Source organism: Garra rufa, chromosome 15, assembly GCF_049309525.1.
Source record: "Garra rufa chromosome 15, GarRuf1.0, whole genome shotgun sequence".
NCBI lineage: Eukaryota > Metazoa > Chordata > Actinopteri > Cypriniformes > Cyprinidae > Garra > Garra rufa.
The window spans coordinates 20,224,392-20,242,925 of NC_133375.1; the positions used below are offsets into that span (position 1 = coordinate 20,224,392).

The following is an 18,534-nucleotide window of genomic DNA, read 5'->3' on the forward strand; positions in this document are numbered from 1 at the left end:
GGTTTGGATCGACATAACTATCTCTTTAAGCAATTTTGCTTCTAAATCTTATCTTGTATGTTTTGATATTTTTACCGGAAAAAGAAAACAGAATTAGACAGGGTACAAATAAACAAAGAAGCTTAATGTAGATGGAAAATGATTTATTCCCACCAAGCTTTCCTCCTCCATAAATCTGACATTCCATGTTGAGAGGAGTATGATGATGATTTTGAAATCTGAACCATTGCATTCCACTTTCAGTGTTTCCTCTAGTAATTACAGGGCAGGTGGTGATATCCTGTTCTTGGATGAAAGGACGTGATTCCTCTGCCTTTCAGTAAAGATATCTTCTACGAATTGTTGCAGTGGTTTATTGATATACATGTGCTTGCTTGTGTGTGGCATCATGTAAAAGAAAACCTGTGTAGTTCAGTTTTGGATGAGCTTTAATTCACTTCCCACTAGAACTGTCACGATTCCTAGCCTTTTTCACAAAAATCGGAGATTACATCAGTACAGGAAAAAGTTAGTTTCGCTACTATTATATTAGTATGCCCTTTTTCTCAAATAATGATTTTTACCTTTTTCTGTTTTGTCTGTTTTTTCAAGTTGCTGTTATATAATAAACAAAGAAATAACATTTTACTTGTTTGTAATTTATATGGCCACTCAAACCGCTGACTCGTCGAGATAATATGCTCAACATCGTGCCGGATGGTTTCTGTTCTCCATTGCCGGTACATTTGAGCATATTATCGCAATTTACTTGGTCATTTCCCTCGAATGACTATGTCATGATAAATTATGACAGCATTTATATCCAGATGCACTTTTTTCCAAGAATAAATTAAACAATTCTGAGTCCGGTTGAAGCATAAACTCAACAACGTAAGTACAACAACGTAATTCTGATCCAAAAGGAATAAAGCCATTAATCTGAGTCATCTCTTCTTTGGGCACATTATACAATGTACATTTTCAACCATCATGTTAACAATGCAAAGGAGAGCAAGTAGAAATACAATATTACTTTAATAATAATAATAAAAATTGCAAAAAAATAATGTGGAGATTTATAATGCACAGCCAGCATCAAACAGACAGGATGGCAAAACTCAAAACTATAAATTATAAGTGGCAAATTCAGAAATAAGCAAACTAGTATTTGAGATGAAAGCTGATGCAAAAATTTACTTTTGAAATGTTTACGCTTTGAATAGTAAAACACAGGCAGTTCCAGTATTTTCATAATATCTAATTTGTAAAAATAGACTTTGATTCCTGAACTTATTCTTGTTAAGTACGGCCGCTGTTGTCACCGGAAAAACTTTTACCCACCCAAGTGCCAATCCGGAAGCCAGAAACACGGAAGTGTGAAAAAGGCTAATTTGCCTGTATCGAGTAAGTAGCAAAATACCGGAAGTGACAAGAATCCATAATGCGCGTTATATTAAACCCATAAAATCATAAGAAGACATAATGCTATTGTGAATTCACAAATGTTATGATTCAGTTAAATAAATATATGCACTTTAATTATTTACATGCGTGTGTTTTACATACGTACTTGTCAGAGTGGCTCCGTTCACAGTAAATGCTGCTCCACACAAACAGCTTTCATTTACATGTGCGGACAGTCTTAAACTCCATCTCTGCATATTATTACGGTAATCTGGGAACGTTCGCCATTTCATCAGATTTGTAAGGTGAATAATTTAAAAATCTATGCAAACACATATAATAAGATAATACATCATTATTTTTCTCAATATGTTAACTGTTCATCGTGATTTCAAAATAAAAGCTCAAACCCTCATTCTGAGTTTACACATTTTGATGTCCACATATTCAAGAGATTACAGTGGCTGTAGCATTTCTGTCTTAGAGAAATGGCCAAATAATAAAATTTAGGTGGACATTTTGAATTAAACGTTGTTTAGTCAATATTAAACAAGTATTAGATTGTGCATTTATGTGTAAAAACAATATTCAGGTCGCTGGCACCCTCTGCAGGCATTTGATATAATACATAATGTACATTGGTTTATTGTTTATAATTGTGTATTTTCACAGTTTTGTTCAATAAAACCGTATGACTTCTTGCTTTTGATACTTTATTTGAACCAATTATTATTGCCCATTTTGGCTATTATTGGCTATTTTTAGCATAGGTCTATTTTTTATTACTAATTAAATATATATATAATTATCAGACTACACGATTAATCGTCAGAATAATCGACCGACTACAGAATTACCAAAATAATCGTTAGTGACAGCCCTGCTTCCCACAATCTATCTGTCCATTCATCTGTCCGTCCATCCATCTGTCTGTCCATCTGGCAATTTCAAGCAGATCTAGTGATTATTTCATAATTTGTTGTCTCAACCTGGTACCTTGTCAACATGATTTTGTTTCTAGATGGACTAATAACAACAATAACAACAAAAAATGTGTTCCTGTTACACCTAAAAGTTGTGTAATGTTGGCCAATCAGGTTAGAGCTTGCCATAGTGAGAAATATACATCAGATAATCAGTGACCTATGGAAGCCTGTTTTTGCTAAAAAAAAATAAATAAATAAATTGTGTGATTAAAAATGTTTAATTCTGAATTGTTTTTCTCGGAAATGTGAGGACAAAAGTCAGAATGGCAAGTTTGTCATGAAAATGTCAGAATTATGTTAATATCTTGCCATTCCGACTTATTTCTCAGAATTGCAAGTTTGTATCACGCAGTTCAGAATTATAACTCACGATTGCAAGTTTATATCTCACAGTTCTGAGAACAAAAGTCAGAATTGCAAGTTTGTATCACGAAATTCTGAAAATAAAATTAAAATTGTGAGATGTTAAAGGAGAACTCCGGTGTGATATTGACCTAAAGTGTATTGAATCATGATACCGAGTGTGAACGTACCTTGCATATTTCATCTCGGTTTGTGTCCAGCTGTCCGAAATCTGGGGTCAGTTAGCCGATGCTCACAACAGGTTGTCAATGAAAGTCAATCGGGCATCGAAGGAGCCATGTAAATAAATCACTGTTTTACGCCATTTACGAGGCACAAAGTAGCTCCGCACTTCATCGGTAGACTTCCTAGGGCCCTGACATTTAAAACGAGACATTGAGAACTCAGAAAAAGCACCGGTAGTTTATTTACAAGAAGATTTATACAGACAGTACCTGGGAAAGAAAATCCGGTAGCCGCCATCCTGAACTTAGTCACGATAAGTCGAGTGTCGAGCACCAATGAATTTATCAGGTTATCAACGTATCAGGTTGTAGTTTCCTTCGTGCTCGACACTCGACTTATCGTGACTACATTTAAGATGGCGGCGACTGCTCTGTTCCTGGTGGAAGATGTCTGTATAAATCTTCCTGTAAATAAACTACCGGTGCTTTTTATGAGTTCTCAATGTCTCGTTTTAAATGTCAGGGCCCTAGGAAGTCTACCGATGAAGTGTGGAGCTACTTTGTGCCTCGTAAATGGCGTAAAACAGTGATTTATTTACATGGCTTTTCCGATGCCCTGTTCACTCTCATAGACAGCCTGTTGTGAGCATCGGCTAACTGACCCCAGATTTCGGACAGCTGGACACAAACCGAGATGAAATATGCAAGGTACGTTCACACTCGGTATCATGATTCAATACACTTTAGGTCAATATCACACCGGAGTTCTCCTTTAACTCACAATTCTGATAAAAAAGTCTAAATTATGATTTTATATCTTGCCATTCTGACTTCATTTCTAAGAATTGTGACTAGTTCTCAGAATTGCAAGTTTGTATCATTATAACTTGCGATTGCAAGTTTATATCTCACAATTCTGAGAACAAAAGTCAGAATTGCAAATTTGTATCACACAATTCTAAAAATAAAAGTCTGAATTGTGAGATGTTAACTCGCAAATTCCTAGAACAAAAGTCCGAATTGTGAGATTAAAAAGTTGCAATTACCTTTTTTTTTTTTTTTATTCAGTGACAAAAATAGGCTTTCATAGTGACCAGACTCTGGTGCTCCACTTGTGAAAAGAAGGTTTTGTAGCTGCTGAAGAAATCCCTTTTTCTGGCATTTGGACAGTGTCCACTTTTAAAGAACAAGCTTCTGTTGTTTAACACTTCTCCTTAACAGCATTGGGCATTTTCTGTCATCTATATCCAGAGACTGGGCTTTTTCCCTTAGTCCCTTAGCTCTACTTTAGTGAGAACTCTTTGGGCACACAGAATCCTGCTAAAATAACATATCGATGACTTTGGGGAGCCATAACAGTGTGAATGAAAGCCATGCCTGCCACCTTCAACTCAAGAGTCAAGGCCAACCTATTTTATTGATTTCCTGCTGGTTGCTGTGGTCATTGTGTAAAGAAAGCAACAGTGAGCATGAAAAAAATAAAATAAAACTCTTTCCAGACCTAGGCAAGGTGAATGTCTGGCTCAAAAGGTAAAAAGACATTCATAAAACTCTCAGATTATTTTATCAGGCTCATTTTGTGAGGGGGAAAAAGTGCTCGCGGCTATCTACGGCGGTATGTGTCACATTCGAAGAGCATTATGTGGTCGACCCGAAGCCTTAGGACACAAAAGAAACGGGTTTGTTTTTCCTGACTCGTAGGAACTTTGTTTGGAACATGGTCTTGATAACAGCCCATTTGCTGAACGAAACACACAAACCTATCTGGTTGAAAAGGTCACTCAAGGTAATTTCGGGTGAGGAGGCAAACAATACCATATTTCATATGGTTTTATGTGCAGACTGAATCCTGAGGTCATTTTTTTTTTCTCACACAGTTGAAAGAAAGAGCCTTATCTTCCAGTGGACATTTTTTCCAGCTTACAGCATGTTTCGTAGTGGAACTTATCACAGTAACATCTGACCACGGTTATACGTCTTGTAATTTGCTGCTATTAGCAAACGCACCCGGATTGTTTGGTGAAGGGTGCGGCACGGGTGGCTACTCTGAAATCCACTGGCAGCAAACAGGCCTCATTTTGGCTGAGAGCTCCACCTCCTTAACGACAGTCTGTCTACAGGAGAGAAAATCCCACACTTTGATGTTCTTTCAGGGTGGCTGGGTTTTATAACATGTTATAACTAGATCAGAGCTGAAGTCAGAGCTCCAAATTCTCAGCACCCGCAGTAATGTTAGAACCAATGATTTGTTAGCAGACCAAATACAACCATGACGTCCAACCCTAGTCTGTTTTTCACGTTCAAATAAGAAAATAAATCATCTGACTTTGTTTTCTCTTGTTTTTCAGTCCACATATCGTCTTCCTGTCTCAAAGCGTGCTAACGGGTGAGAGGAATCTCTGTGCGGCGAGATTGTGCCACGAAATCGCCCATTCCTGGTTTGGGCTGGCCATCGGAGCACGGGATTGGACGGAAGAATGGATCAGCGAGGGTTTTGCCACTTATTTAGAGGATGTGTTCTGGAGCCATGTTCAGAAGGTATCATGCCCCATTCATTTTTTTCTTCCTGTCGCCTCTCAAGCAGCAAAAATCACCAAAAAAATCTTAAATGCAGCATGTTGACCAAAGTTCATTACACACCTATTAAAGCACATGCTGACTGGTCAGAGTACAAAATGAGTTTGAAATTAAATTTTCACCATTAACTGGAAGACTTCACTTCCTGTAATGACTGAGATAGCTAATAATGAGTCACAAACTCGAGCTCACGGAGAGTGATTGTGTTCCACATCAACACAGCACTTCAGTGCATTCAGAATGTATTTATAATCTATGTTTGCCGGCTTTGAATTGAAAACTATTGTTGTGCTGATGGAATGTTTCCAATACGTTTTTCAACAAGCGGCATTTAAAGCTGAAGTGTGTAATTTTATTGATGTTTTCAATGACTTTCTCTTTTCCCAGTTTAATATGCAGAGGCCGCTATCAGTAGGTCATTCATAGGTTGATTGTAAACACTACAGCTCTGTGGCGCTATCAAAACATCGCTCATTTGGAGCATCTTTAACAGCCCGACAACACTGGCCTAACCAATTGCATGATTCGATCTGTTTGTCTGACAAATGGCAGTTCATTCCTGAAAACAGTTGTTAGTTCCATCTGATGATGCAAATGGTGCAGAAATTACACACTTTAAAGGATAAGTTCACTTTTAGAACAAAAATGTACAGATAATGTACTTACCCCCTTGTCATCCAAGATGTGCATGTCTTTCTTTCTTCAGTCATAAAGAAATTATGTTTTTTGAGGAAAACATTTCAGGATTTCTCTCCATATCATGGACTTCTATGGTGCCCCCAAGTTTGTACTTCCAAAATGCAGTTTAAACGCAGCTTCAAAGGGCTCTAAACGATCCCAGCTGAGGAAGGAGTGTCTTACCTAGCGAAACAATCGGTTGTCCGGGTCAATACATTTAGGGTATGTTGAAAAACTTCCATCTCTTTGCAGAAACTCTGCATCGCTGCAAAAGTACCGACCCAGTGTTTACAAAGTGAACATACAAAGAAGATCAAACGCCTTTTACCAAAAAAGGTAAAACAGCGATGTAGGATGATTTTGAAGTTGAAGACGAAAACGAGATGGGAGTTTTTTGACATACCCTAAAATAACCGATCGTTTCGATAGATAAGACACTTCTTCCTCGGCTGGGATCGTTTAGAGCCATATGAAGCTGCATTTAAACTGCATTTTGGAAGTTCAAACTTGGGGCCACCATAGAATTCCATTATATAGAGAGAAATCCTGAAATGTTTTCCTCAAAAAACATAATTTCTTTACGACTGAAGAAAGAAAGACATGAACATCTTGGATGACAAGGGGGTGAGTACATTACCTGTAAATTTTTGTTCTGGAAGTGGACTAATCCTGTCCTTACACCATGTTGACAAAATGCTCTGTTTAGATTAATTTCATTTAGTTGGCTTTCTTGTGTTCTCTTTTTCTCTGTCTTTCTCAGTTGGGATGTAAAGAGGCTGAGGAGCAGAGACAGTTAAAGGCTTTGCTGTGTTGGAGGAGACTGAATGACGAGTTACAGAACTCTGAAGAACAGCTGCAGGTCCTCAGGTATGACTGACCGTGTCTCTCACTCCGTTTCGCCTTTTGCTATTCTCCTCCTCTAACTGCCAGTCTCTCAGTCTTTATGCCCTCATTACTTTATCATTTGCATACATAACAGTCCACAATTAAACCTAAAGTTCACTCTTAAAGGGCTAGTTCACCCAAAAATGAAAATTAGCCCATTATTTACTCATCCTCAAGGCATCCTAGGTGTATATGACTTCCTCCTTTCAGTCGAATGCAGTCGGAGTTATATTAAAATTGTCAGCATGGTCAGGTGTTTCTCTTCAACAGTCCAAAACAAGTCCAACAAAGTGCATTCATCCATCCATAATAAAAAGTGCCTCACACGGCTCCGAGGGGTGAATAAAGGCCTCCTGTAGCGGATCGATGCATTTTTGTAAGAAAAATATCCATATTTAAAATGTAATAATCACTTTAATTTAGCTCGCGCTAACAGTCATACACTGAAGCCATAAAGATGTTTTGCATAAGATGTTTACATGTAGTCCACAAGAAAAATATAATAGTTGAATTTTATAAAAATTACCCTGTTCAAAAGTTACATACGCATGATTTATAATACTGTGTTGTTTGTTTGTCCTAAACAGTTAAACTGGCTGCTGTCCATCAGAAAAATCCTTCAGGTTCCACAAATTCTTTGGTTTTCCAGCATCTTTTGCATATTTGAACCCTTTCCAACAATGACTGTATGATTTTGAGATCCATCTTTTCACACCGAGAACAACTGAGGGACTAGACAAGTATTACAGAAGGTTCAAACACTCACTGATGCTTCAGAAGGAAAAATCAAAAATCAAAAACTTTTGAACAGAATGAAGATGTGTTTTTCTTATCTTATTTTTCTTATTTTGACTAAATATCGTTAATTCAGTACTGCCCTTACACGTTTCCCAGAAAACAAAATAAGTTCAATTTACCCTGATCTTCAAATTTAAAAAGTTTTCACCTCCAGGTTTTTAATGCCTTCTGCTTCCTTCAGTGACTCTCAGTTGTCCTCAGTGTGAAAAGATGGATCTCAAAATCATACAGTCATTGTTGGAAAGGGTTCAAATATGCAAAAGATGCTGGAAAACCAAATAATTTGTGGGACCTGAAGAATTTTTCTGAAGCAAAGCAGGCAGTTTGTGGGTCCTAAAGCAAAAAACAGTGACATAATATGTAACTAATGTTCTGCCGGAAACAGTATATTGAAAAACCGTATATATGCAATCGAATTTCCAGGCACTCTGAGAATACATTAAAGCAAGAGCTTGAAATAGTTGTGACATTCACAGAATAATTTCAGGCATGTTAATGCAACAGTATTATTTGATATGAGATGTAATGTAATGTTCTCATATGAAGGGCACAGAATCACACAAGGTTATGTAGGTTTGAGGTAGGAGTAGATTAACCCGGCTTAACTTTTAACAGCGAGAAAATGAGAGTGTGTGTGATAGAATGATAGAGCTTGTCAGGAATTCAGCTGTCACAATACCAGCAGGTTTTGAAGATCCACCTGACAGCATGTGTCTGGCCCTTCCTCCGCTTTGAGGGGCCCACACCCACTATAATCTCAGGGATAAAATGTTCAGACAGTCTGGAAAAATGCCTGTTTTGTGAATAAAACATTGAAGTGTCATGTAAACTATTCAGTAAGTAATACTAAGACAAAGAAAACAGTGTGAACAGGCCTTAAAGGGATATTTCACCCAAAAATGAAAATTACCACATGATTTACTCACCCTCAAGCATCCTAGGTGTACCATATATGACTTTCTTCTTTCAAACGAGTACAATCAGAGTTATATTCAAAAATCTTCTGGCTCTTCCAAGCATTATAATAGCAGTAGATGGGTGTTGAGATTTTGAAGTACAATAAAGTGCATAAATCCATCATAAAAAGTTCTCCACAAGGATCCGATCAATGTGTTTGTGTAAGAAAAATATCCATATTTAGAACTTTATAAACCATAATCTCTGGCTTTCACTAATATACGTGTGTTCAAAAGAGAGTGGCAACTAATACCAAGAAACTAATGTTGAAAGTGAAAGCATTCAGACATTTTTTTTTTTTTTTTACCACTAGACCTTATTTTACCATGGCTGCATTGTGCTGACACAAAACATTAATTCAACTGTGGAAAAAGTCACTCAGACATCAACTAAAAAATGTGGACACACAGTAGACGTTAGTCACTTTCATTGATTTTGACACTTGAGAATATCTGCTTATTTTTTCGTTCATCTATGCATCCTTCTGGAAAGGAAGGCTGCCTATTGTGTTCAATGAATACCTGTCACCCTTTTCATTGGGCTGCTGTGGGCACTTCCACAAATGCACATGCAAAAGCCTGTGTTACCAGGAGGAATAATGCATTCCTTTTAAAGGAGCTCACCCTTATCACTCCCTCCCATACAGTGAGACAGAGAGAGAGGAAGGGAGGAAGACGTTGCTCTTTATTTTTGGAGGGAAACCAAATGTAAGCATCAATAATGTACAAGCATAAGTGAGTGTCCCAAATACAGAAAGAAGGTAGCTGAAGCCATCTTGACTCCTCTAGACCTGTAACTGTAATCTGGAGGATCTAAAAGCGGCAGCACATACGTATTATTTGCTGTTGTTCATGTAAATGAGCAGTTGATGTTGATGATGATAATATAATAATTTGAGTTCTTATGACTCTTTGATTAATGTATTTAATTATTAAAAAATAATTAATGTAGTTATCATATGGATCATAGAGACTTGGAAGGTGCAATCAGAACACTCAGGAAAAGATTTAGTTTATTAGAGTTTTTCTGAATAAGCTTTACTAGTGGATCAGACAGAAACTATTTTCTCATCTCCATATATGGGAAGGCATCTGTCCCTTTTCCCAGATCTTGCTTTATTTCTCTGTGGAATTCGACAGCGTAAACCTGCAGTGGGGGCACATGCTCAGAGAGATAAGGCATTAGAGCATGATCAATCATACTGCTCTTTATCACTATCAAATCTGTGACACAAAGAAACAAACAAAAGCAGGTTATGAAGGCTGGAAAAACACTGCACACATATAGCCACACGCCCATTTGTCTACAAGAAAAAAGGTTAAAAAAAATTGCTGTTGTCTGTGTTAGCGGCGCCTGAGTATCGACCAAATCTTTACAAGAGCCTTTTATTGGCACGACCAGTTAATCTCCCAAAGAAGATCAATAGTTTTTAACCGAGGTCGTCAGCACACGCAGAGATGGCCAGCACTCAAAGCTCTGTTTGTCTCTCGCAATCTACAGTACCTTTGGCTGTAGGAAGGAAACGCTCTATCGGTCTGAACCTTGAGAATAAAGCCTGTCTGATGCTTAAAAATGTCAAAAGTGCCCTACATTTCAGTATCTAAATTTGCCAGTTCATGTTATGATTCATTGGTAACTATTCAACAGTTCTCAAACAGTCAGGGATTTAGTGGCTTTTTATAGAGATTACATAGAGTAGGTGGCGACAAGTTTGAGTAAGTAATTGAATCATTCATTCAACCAAGTTGTTCAAAACACTGATTCATCTTGGAACAAAAACAAAATTTTATACTCGCTGAGTTGGTACTTATTTTGTACTTATCATGACCATTAAAAGGTATAAATGTAATTTGTATGTGCTACTCTTTTCGTTTACTGTATTTCATGCTGTAATTTATAGTAGGGAACAGAGTTGGGAATAATGCATTACATGTTACTGTATTATAATTACTTTTTTCCTTGATAATGCAGTAATGTAATGTGTTACATTTTAAATTTATGTAATTTGATTACAGTTACTAGTGTCAATAAAAAGATGTTACTTAAGTTACAAATGCAATGTTAAGAAAAAGCAGTAAAATGCATTTTATTAAATTTGTTTTGCATGTCAGTATGCCCTTTAATAAGTCACCGGAGAATGTGAGCTAAAATGCATTTAGATGCAGTGAAAGGTTGTCTATCATATTTCAAAATGTTGCACTCGATTTCACATATTTTAGTCATCATGGCATTATAGTTTGGGAGCAGTCCAAGTAGTAAATACATACAAGTTGTCACAATAACACTATATAAGTAAGAATAGATGACTTACCAATGATATCCTCCACTGGATCAAGCTGTGTGTTGCGTTGTGTTGTGTCACATTCTTCTTCTGAGGTAAATTCCTCTTGATTCCTCACAGTGTGTCTTCTTCCAAAAGCAAAAAGAAGCCTAGATGAATTTGATGAATCTTGCTGCCTTTTTTTTTACGGAGGGGTTGTAGCCATTTAGCCTACGTGTTCACGCATCTCACAAAAATAATGAGCTCAGATGGGAAAGACTGTACCTCACGTTGGTTTAATACGGATTACTTTATGAGAGAATATTTGTTTTTGATATGACTTACACTTTAAGGTTTCTTTAGATATATTTCTCATTTCTGTGTCAAGTATTCACTGAGTTTTCATTCATTTTTGTGGCACATTTCAGAAATAATATCACGAAGGCCATGACGGCAGAAAGTGTACCCTGTTTGTTTTCTTTATTTTACAAAAGCAAAAGTTTTATTGATATTGCAAGTGTATACAAATAAAAGTAGACCCTTTGCAGTTTCAAATAATGTATTACTTTATTTCTGTATGATCAAAAATGATGGAACATTTTAAGTTCTCTTCGCTGTTATGTAATTTTTAAGTCAATATTAAATTACTGAAAGTACTGAGTTTCACTTTGTAGTGTATTTTTTAGGTTTGATAACTTTAAAAGTAAAGCAAACTTGAAGGCAACTTCAAAGTAAAGTAATTATTAATCTGATTACTTTTTATTAAAGAAATAATTAGTCATTTATAGTGGATTACTTTTGTGAGTAATTTACACTGAATAATTCAATAAACCAGTTTGTTCATGAATCATCAATTGATTCATTCAGGAACTAAATGTGCAACAGCAATTCTACTTTGCAGTTTGGCTATTCAGCTATTTTCATTTCATTGGTCTTTCATTGCAGATATGTTCACAAAGTTACTGGCAACATTACGTTGAAAATGTTACTCAAAAAAAGTCAATATTAGAAGGGAAAAAGTTAATATTAACTCAATATTAACTTATTTACTAGCTGGGTTTCCATCCAAAGTTGCGCATTTTACTTATTGCATAAAACATTCGCAAATAAGCACTGTTTACATCCAACGAGTCAAAGAGAACAAAATTGTTACTTCCTTAAAAACTGGCACTAGATATTACTAAGAAAAGTAGGAGAATTCACTGAATAGAGTTATTTTCATATATAAAAATTGCTTGCACCTTGAGTCTTGTGATTTAACACTAGTTCTCCCATATAAAACTCCCATATATTGCAAAAAAGTTTTTACATTCAAATGAGGTTGTCTTTCAGGCAACTCGAAAAAGGAATATTTCACAAAAACGCAATGGAAAGTTTTTTTTTTCACATTTACAGCTCACCTGGAGTACTTTTTTCGATCATTTTTTCAGTGTACTATAACCTCCAAGAAACACCTTATATGTGGCCGCCTACAAGTATAAGGGCTTTTCCTTGCCATTTTCTTACCGCTTTAGTTGCGTAACATTGGTTAATGAAAGCGCCATCATTTTACAGTAGTTTTTTAATCAACATCTATAAAATATTGTGAAAGTTTTATGCAAATCTAGTGGACACGCACCTAATCATACACTATTCTCAGTCTGCACTTACTGTATGCACTGAAGAGCCATAAAAAGGGAGCATTACTGTAATCTCTGGTGCTGTGCACAGAGACTATCAGGGACATAATGGTTTCATGAATGCAATTGTTTCTACACTTAGTAAACTATTAGGAGGTTTTTGTGCATGCTGATGTAAGTATATTCTTATGCAGGGCACTGTAGATGCAGCACTTTGCCTTATCAGACCACAGTCTGATTCATGTGGTGTTTGTGTGTTTGCATATGTTTGTGTATTTGCATTCAGGCCCAATAAAGAGAACACAGGGGAGGTGAGCGAGTCTGGTGCATCGGTAGTGAAACATGCCCTCAACCCAGAAAAGCCCTTCATGCAGGTGCACTATCTGAAGGTACGTCTGAAAGCTCAGAGCGTAGAGTCCTCTGGGACATTTGGAATATTCGGGTTGTGTAGATTTGCTCTCTCTCTTTTCTCTCAGGGCTACTTCCTCTTGAAGTTTCTGGCTGATCAGGTTGGCGAGGAGAAGTTCCTACACTTCTTCAAAGTGTTTGTGGGAAAATTCCACGGGCAGCTCATTCTGTCTCAGGTGAGCTTGTAATGCACGAGAGCTGTCTGCTCATTTAGCCAGAATGCAAATGTTGCTGTTGGACGGCATCTGCGTATTTTGGCCAGTGTTTCAATCTCACCGTCATTTCATCAGATTGTGTCAGTGAAAGAATGCACCAATTCCCTTAAAGGTGTAATACTTAACTCGATTTGAGACAGAGATTTTTGACACATAGTTGCAGTCGGGTCCAAAAGTAACACTCACCTGCACCAAATGAGAGTTAAAATAGCTTATGGTAAATACAGGAAACAGTTAAAGGAGTAGTTCACTTTCAGAACAACAATTTACAGATAATTTACTCACCCCCTTGACATCCAAGATATTTGTCTTTTTTTCTTCAGTCAAGAAATTATATTTTTTGTGATAAACATCTCAAATTTGGGAAATTTCTCCATATAATGGACTTAAATGGTGCCCCGATTTTTCATTCTTCAAAATGCCATTTAAATACAGTTTAAATGTGGCTTCAAATGGCTGTAAACAATCCCAGCCGACGAAGAAGGGTCTTGTCTACCGAAACGTTCAGTCATTTTCTTAGAAAAATATATTTTTTACATACCTTTTAAGCACTGAAACTCTTCCAGCACTAGGGTTTGTAGTGCGCGTTCCCGACTCCACATACTATGTCCACTGTGCTCCGTAACGCAGCGAATGCTTGAAGCAGTCCCATCACTCGCCGATCGTTTGTAACAGTGGAACAGATGTGGTCCAGTCGTGACAGCACTGAGATTCCTGCTCCGTTGGAAGTGGCTGGCACACACTTGCACCACCATCTCGTCTCGTTTGAACGCGGTCTGCCCGAGGCTTGTGTCGTCACCGCAGTATTCTCTCTCTGACAGAGTTCATCGTCTGTGTATTCCGGCTCTAAAAGGTAGGAAACGGTGAAAAACTCCATCTCATGTGCTCCTCCAGCTTCAAAGTCGTCCAACATCATTGTACTTTATGTTGTACCTTGTTGCTAAAGAGTATTTGATTGCGTTGCTCTTCTCTCTTCTCAAGTTCGCTTTGTAAACACTGGGTCTGTAGTTTCGCATACGTCACGCGTGGAGTCGGGAACGCGCACTACAAGCCCTAATGCTGGACGAGTTTCAGGTCTTAAAAGGTATAAAAAAACATATTTTTCTAAGAAAATGACCGGACGTTTCGGTAGACAAGACCCTTCTTCGTCGGCTGGGATCGTTTACAGCCATTTGAAGCTGCATTTAAACTGCATTAAAACTGCATTTTGAAGATTCGAAAATCGGGGCACCATTTAAGTCCATTATATGGAGAAATTTCCAGAAATGTTTATCTTAAAAAACATAATTTCTTGACGACTGAAGAAAAAAAGACATAAACATCTTGGATGACAAGTGGGTGAGTAAATTATCTGTAAATTGTTGTTCTGAAAGTGAACTACTCCTTTAATAGCTTTTACGTGGTAATGTCATTAAGAATTACAGAATAACACATGGAATAAATCAGCTTTTTTTTCACCTTCAGAACTTCATGTGGCAACACTTATGTGGAATATTCCTCATGTTAGGCGGCCAAAATAAAATTAGTGTTGTCAAAATGAAAGCAGGACACGTTTCTAATCTAATTCATAAATATTAAACCTTTTTTTAGATTATTAAAACTGCATACTGAGTGAAACCATCTTTGTCCTGGAAAGCACACACAGCAATTGTTTTTGTGCTAAATAAAGTTCATTTTATATATAAAAAAAACAAAACTGATTATTCTTTGTTCTTCAATCAAGTTTTTGCATAAATTGGAAGTGTGGGTCTTATTTCAGCAAATTACTTCACATTTTTACATTTATCCCCAGCCTGTGTTACAACTCAACCCAGTAGTGGGGTAGGTTGTAACAACAGAACTCTTTGTATTTTACATACATAATCTGTGATTATGCAGTACGCGTCCAAGGGAGTTTTATTTATAGTAGACTAATGTGGCGACCATATATCAACGTTTGAGAGATCTAGCTCAAACAACCACTGATTTCATCCCCGGTCTCCCCTATATACAGTTGTGCTCAAAACTATTCATACCCTTGGTAAATATGATCAAAGAAGGCTGTGAAAATAAATCTGAATCAATAATCCTTCTGATCTTTTATTTTTATAAAATGTACACAAATCTAACCTTTCATTGTAGAATAAGAATTTTAAATGGGAGAGAAATGTTATTATGAAAAAAAATGCAATGCTTTTTGCCACCTTTGACAACAGCTCTAAGCCTTCACCTATAATGCCTGATAAGTTTAGACAACATCTGACAAGAGATCAAAGACCATTTCTTCATACAGAATCTCTCCTGACCCTTCAGATTTCCAAATCCATGTTGGCGCTGCTTCTTCTCTTCAGTTCACCCCACTCATTTTCTATAGGGTTCAGGTCAGGGAACTGGGTTGGCCATGGCAGAAGTTTGCTTTTGTTCTCAGTGAGTCATTTTTGTTTTGATTTTGATGTTTGTTTGTGAATCATTGTCCTGATGGATGATCCAACCACTGCCTATTATAAGATTTCTAAGAGGGACAGTCAGTTTTTATTTTTTTTTATCTGTTGGTATTTGTTAGAATCCATGATGCTCTCTATCTGAAAAAGATATCCAGGATCTCTGGCTGAAAAATAGGCCCACAACATTAAAGATACAGCAGTGTATTTCATTGCACACATGGGGTACTTTTTATCCCTGTGTTGAGTGTTTGCTGCTATAAAGCTTATGTTTTTGGTTTCATCTGACCATAGAACCCAGGCCTTTTTGGAGTTCCAGTAGTGTCCTGCAAATAAATGACATTTTTAAAAAGAAAGATCAAATGGATAAACAATGCAGACTTCTTTTCAAAGCCTTCATTGATCATATTTACCAAGGGTATGAATAATTTTGAGCACAACTGTAAATATATTTAATATTTATAAATGTAACATATTTTTCTTAAATATATATTAGCAAGTGTGTATTTAAATGTACATAACAAATATGCAGAGTACACACACATATATTATGTACACAAAAACTATTATTTTGGAATTAATCACGATTATGTATTGCCCAGCACTAGAATATACAATCTTTATGTAGTTTGTGAGCGCAGACAGACTGAGGGTATCACAGTAGGTCTTGTCATTAAAGGTTTATAAGTTATTGTTAATAATCAATTCGCTTATGAGAAAAATAAATGGGATTTTACTTCCCAAACTGACTCTATTGTCAGGTATAGCCAAAAGTTAATTTCGGAGCTTCTTGGACACTAATGTGGAAATGCAGTATGCTATTAATATTTCAGTATTTTTAAACACTGTAGGCTCTGTTTGAAGCTTTGATATTCACACACTGCTTTCCATTCAACCTTTATTCTGTCTCCTGTAGGATTTCCTGCAGACGCTCTTGGACACATTTCCAGGAATGAGCAGGTATGATGGAATGGTATCAACATTGGCCATCCAAAACACGTGCTCTTTAGTAGCTCATTGAACTCCTCAGCTGCTCTGCCATTATTATTAGTGTGGGGAACTTTTGACTGTAGAGTTGGAGATATTTAGCTAAACCAGACCCAGCAGGAATTTTTCTTCTCCAGCTCTAACTCAAATGGTTTTTCCACTGGTGCTTTTGCCCAAACTCACCCATCGTTTTATCAAATATTTATTTTGCGTTTTCATTGTCTCATCAGTTATGCGTTGACATAATGTTGTCATTAAAACCCAAAGATCTATTATGTAGAAGAAATATGAAGAGGCTTCTTTGCCCTCCATAATATTTTTGTGCTTTATGGCCAGTGGGAAGCCTAGAGTAAGTCTGATGTGGGTCTTTTCATGGTGAATGATAGAAGTTCAGTATCCAAACTGCTGTTGTTTCTTATACAGTAGCTGCTTTTCAGCATGATTTAGAACTGAGAAATAAAACACAAAAGCACCTCTCAGTAAGTTATTTACATAGTTGATAAAGTTCATATAGTCAACAATACTGGGTAAAAAGGGGGAAAAAACACGTATTGTTCTTAACTAATTCTTTATTAATGACTGTTTGCTTCAAACTGTTTATCAGTTGAAAATATGTGGAGTGAGTACCATTTTTTATTTAATTAGTTATTTATATGAAAGGAGAAGTTCACTTCCAGCTCACCTGTCTTTCTTCAGTCGTAAAGAAATTGTTTTTTTTGAGGAAAACATTTCAGGTATTTTCTCCATATAGTGGACCTCTATGGTGCCTGTGAGTTTGAACTTTCAAAATGCAGTTTAAATGCAGATTCAAAGGGCTCTAATTGATCTTAGTCCAGGAAGAAGGGTCTTGGTTATTTATTTGATAAGACCCTTCTTCCTCGGCTGGGATCATTTAGAGCACTTTGAAGCTGCACTAAAACTGCGTTTTTAAAGTTCAAACTCGGGGGCACCATTGAAGTCCACTATATGGAGAGGAAATCTTGAAATGTTTTTCTTAAAAAACATAATTTCTTAACGACTAAAGAAAGAAAGACATGAACATCTTGGATGACAAGGGGGCGAGTAAATTATCTGTAAATTTTTGTTTTGGAAGTGAGCTTCTTTAATATTAATTATATATTTTTTATATTTAACGTAAACTTTAATAAAAGGCTTTGTTCAGCATTTTAGATTTGTCTAGTTATATTGACAGTCATGAAATGGCAAACTGTAAAACAATCGGCTGTCTTCATTCATTCATGCTCTCTACTACCTACAATCTATGTTTCTTTTTTTATCTCTCCTCTCCTGTTTCGTCTGTCGCTCTTTCGGTTTCGTGTAGTCTCCATTTGCTCATTAAGGCCTAGCCACTGGCTGATGATTGATTGAATTACATTAAACTGAAAGGTAAAGGCGTTCAATATTTGTGTCTGCTTCTCAGAAGTGTAAACATTCATGGCGGCACAACGCTGGAACAGCAGATTGATGTGGTGAAACAATCACAGATGGGCCTCCTTGTGTCACATCAAAGACAAATCAATGCTTCCATGGCAAACCGTTCTTCCTACACCACCTCCTAGTTAAGGAAGTCCACAGCAGCTTCTGTTAATGTGTATCTAATTTAGTTTGGATATCTGGGCTTTACTTTGCTCCTTTTTTTAGTTTCCATTTATTTTCTTTGCAAATTAACAATTGTTGGATTAAAAAACGGACAATGGGGGTGGGCCCACCTAGCAACCACCAAAAACACCCTAGTAACCAAAGACAAACATAGCAATATGCTGGAAGCCACCCACAACACCTTCATGGACAAGACTTGGAGACATGTACATGTAAAAATGCTTTTAATTTCCTT

At 36.8% G+C, this 18,534-nt stretch overlaps 1 protein-coding gene across 1 annotated transcript in view; it reads left to right on the forward strand.

Annotated features, from left to right (window-relative positions):
* Positions 1-18,534, forward strand: part of aopep (aminopeptidase O (putative)) — a 112,213-nt gene that overhangs the window by 21,808 nt on the left and 71,871 nt on the right. Inside the window, exons 5-9 of the mRNA XM_073818688.1 lie at positions 5,245-5,434; positions 6,912-7,018; positions 12,957-13,059; positions 13,147-13,254; positions 16,630-16,673. Of these exons, the coding sequence (XP_073674789.1) occupies positions 5,245-5,434; positions 6,912-7,018; positions 12,957-13,059; positions 13,147-13,254; positions 16,630-16,673 (552 nt within the window). The remainder of the gene's footprint in view (positions 1-5,244; positions 5,435-6,911; positions 7,019-12,956; positions 13,060-13,146; positions 13,255-16,629; positions 16,674-18,534) is intronic.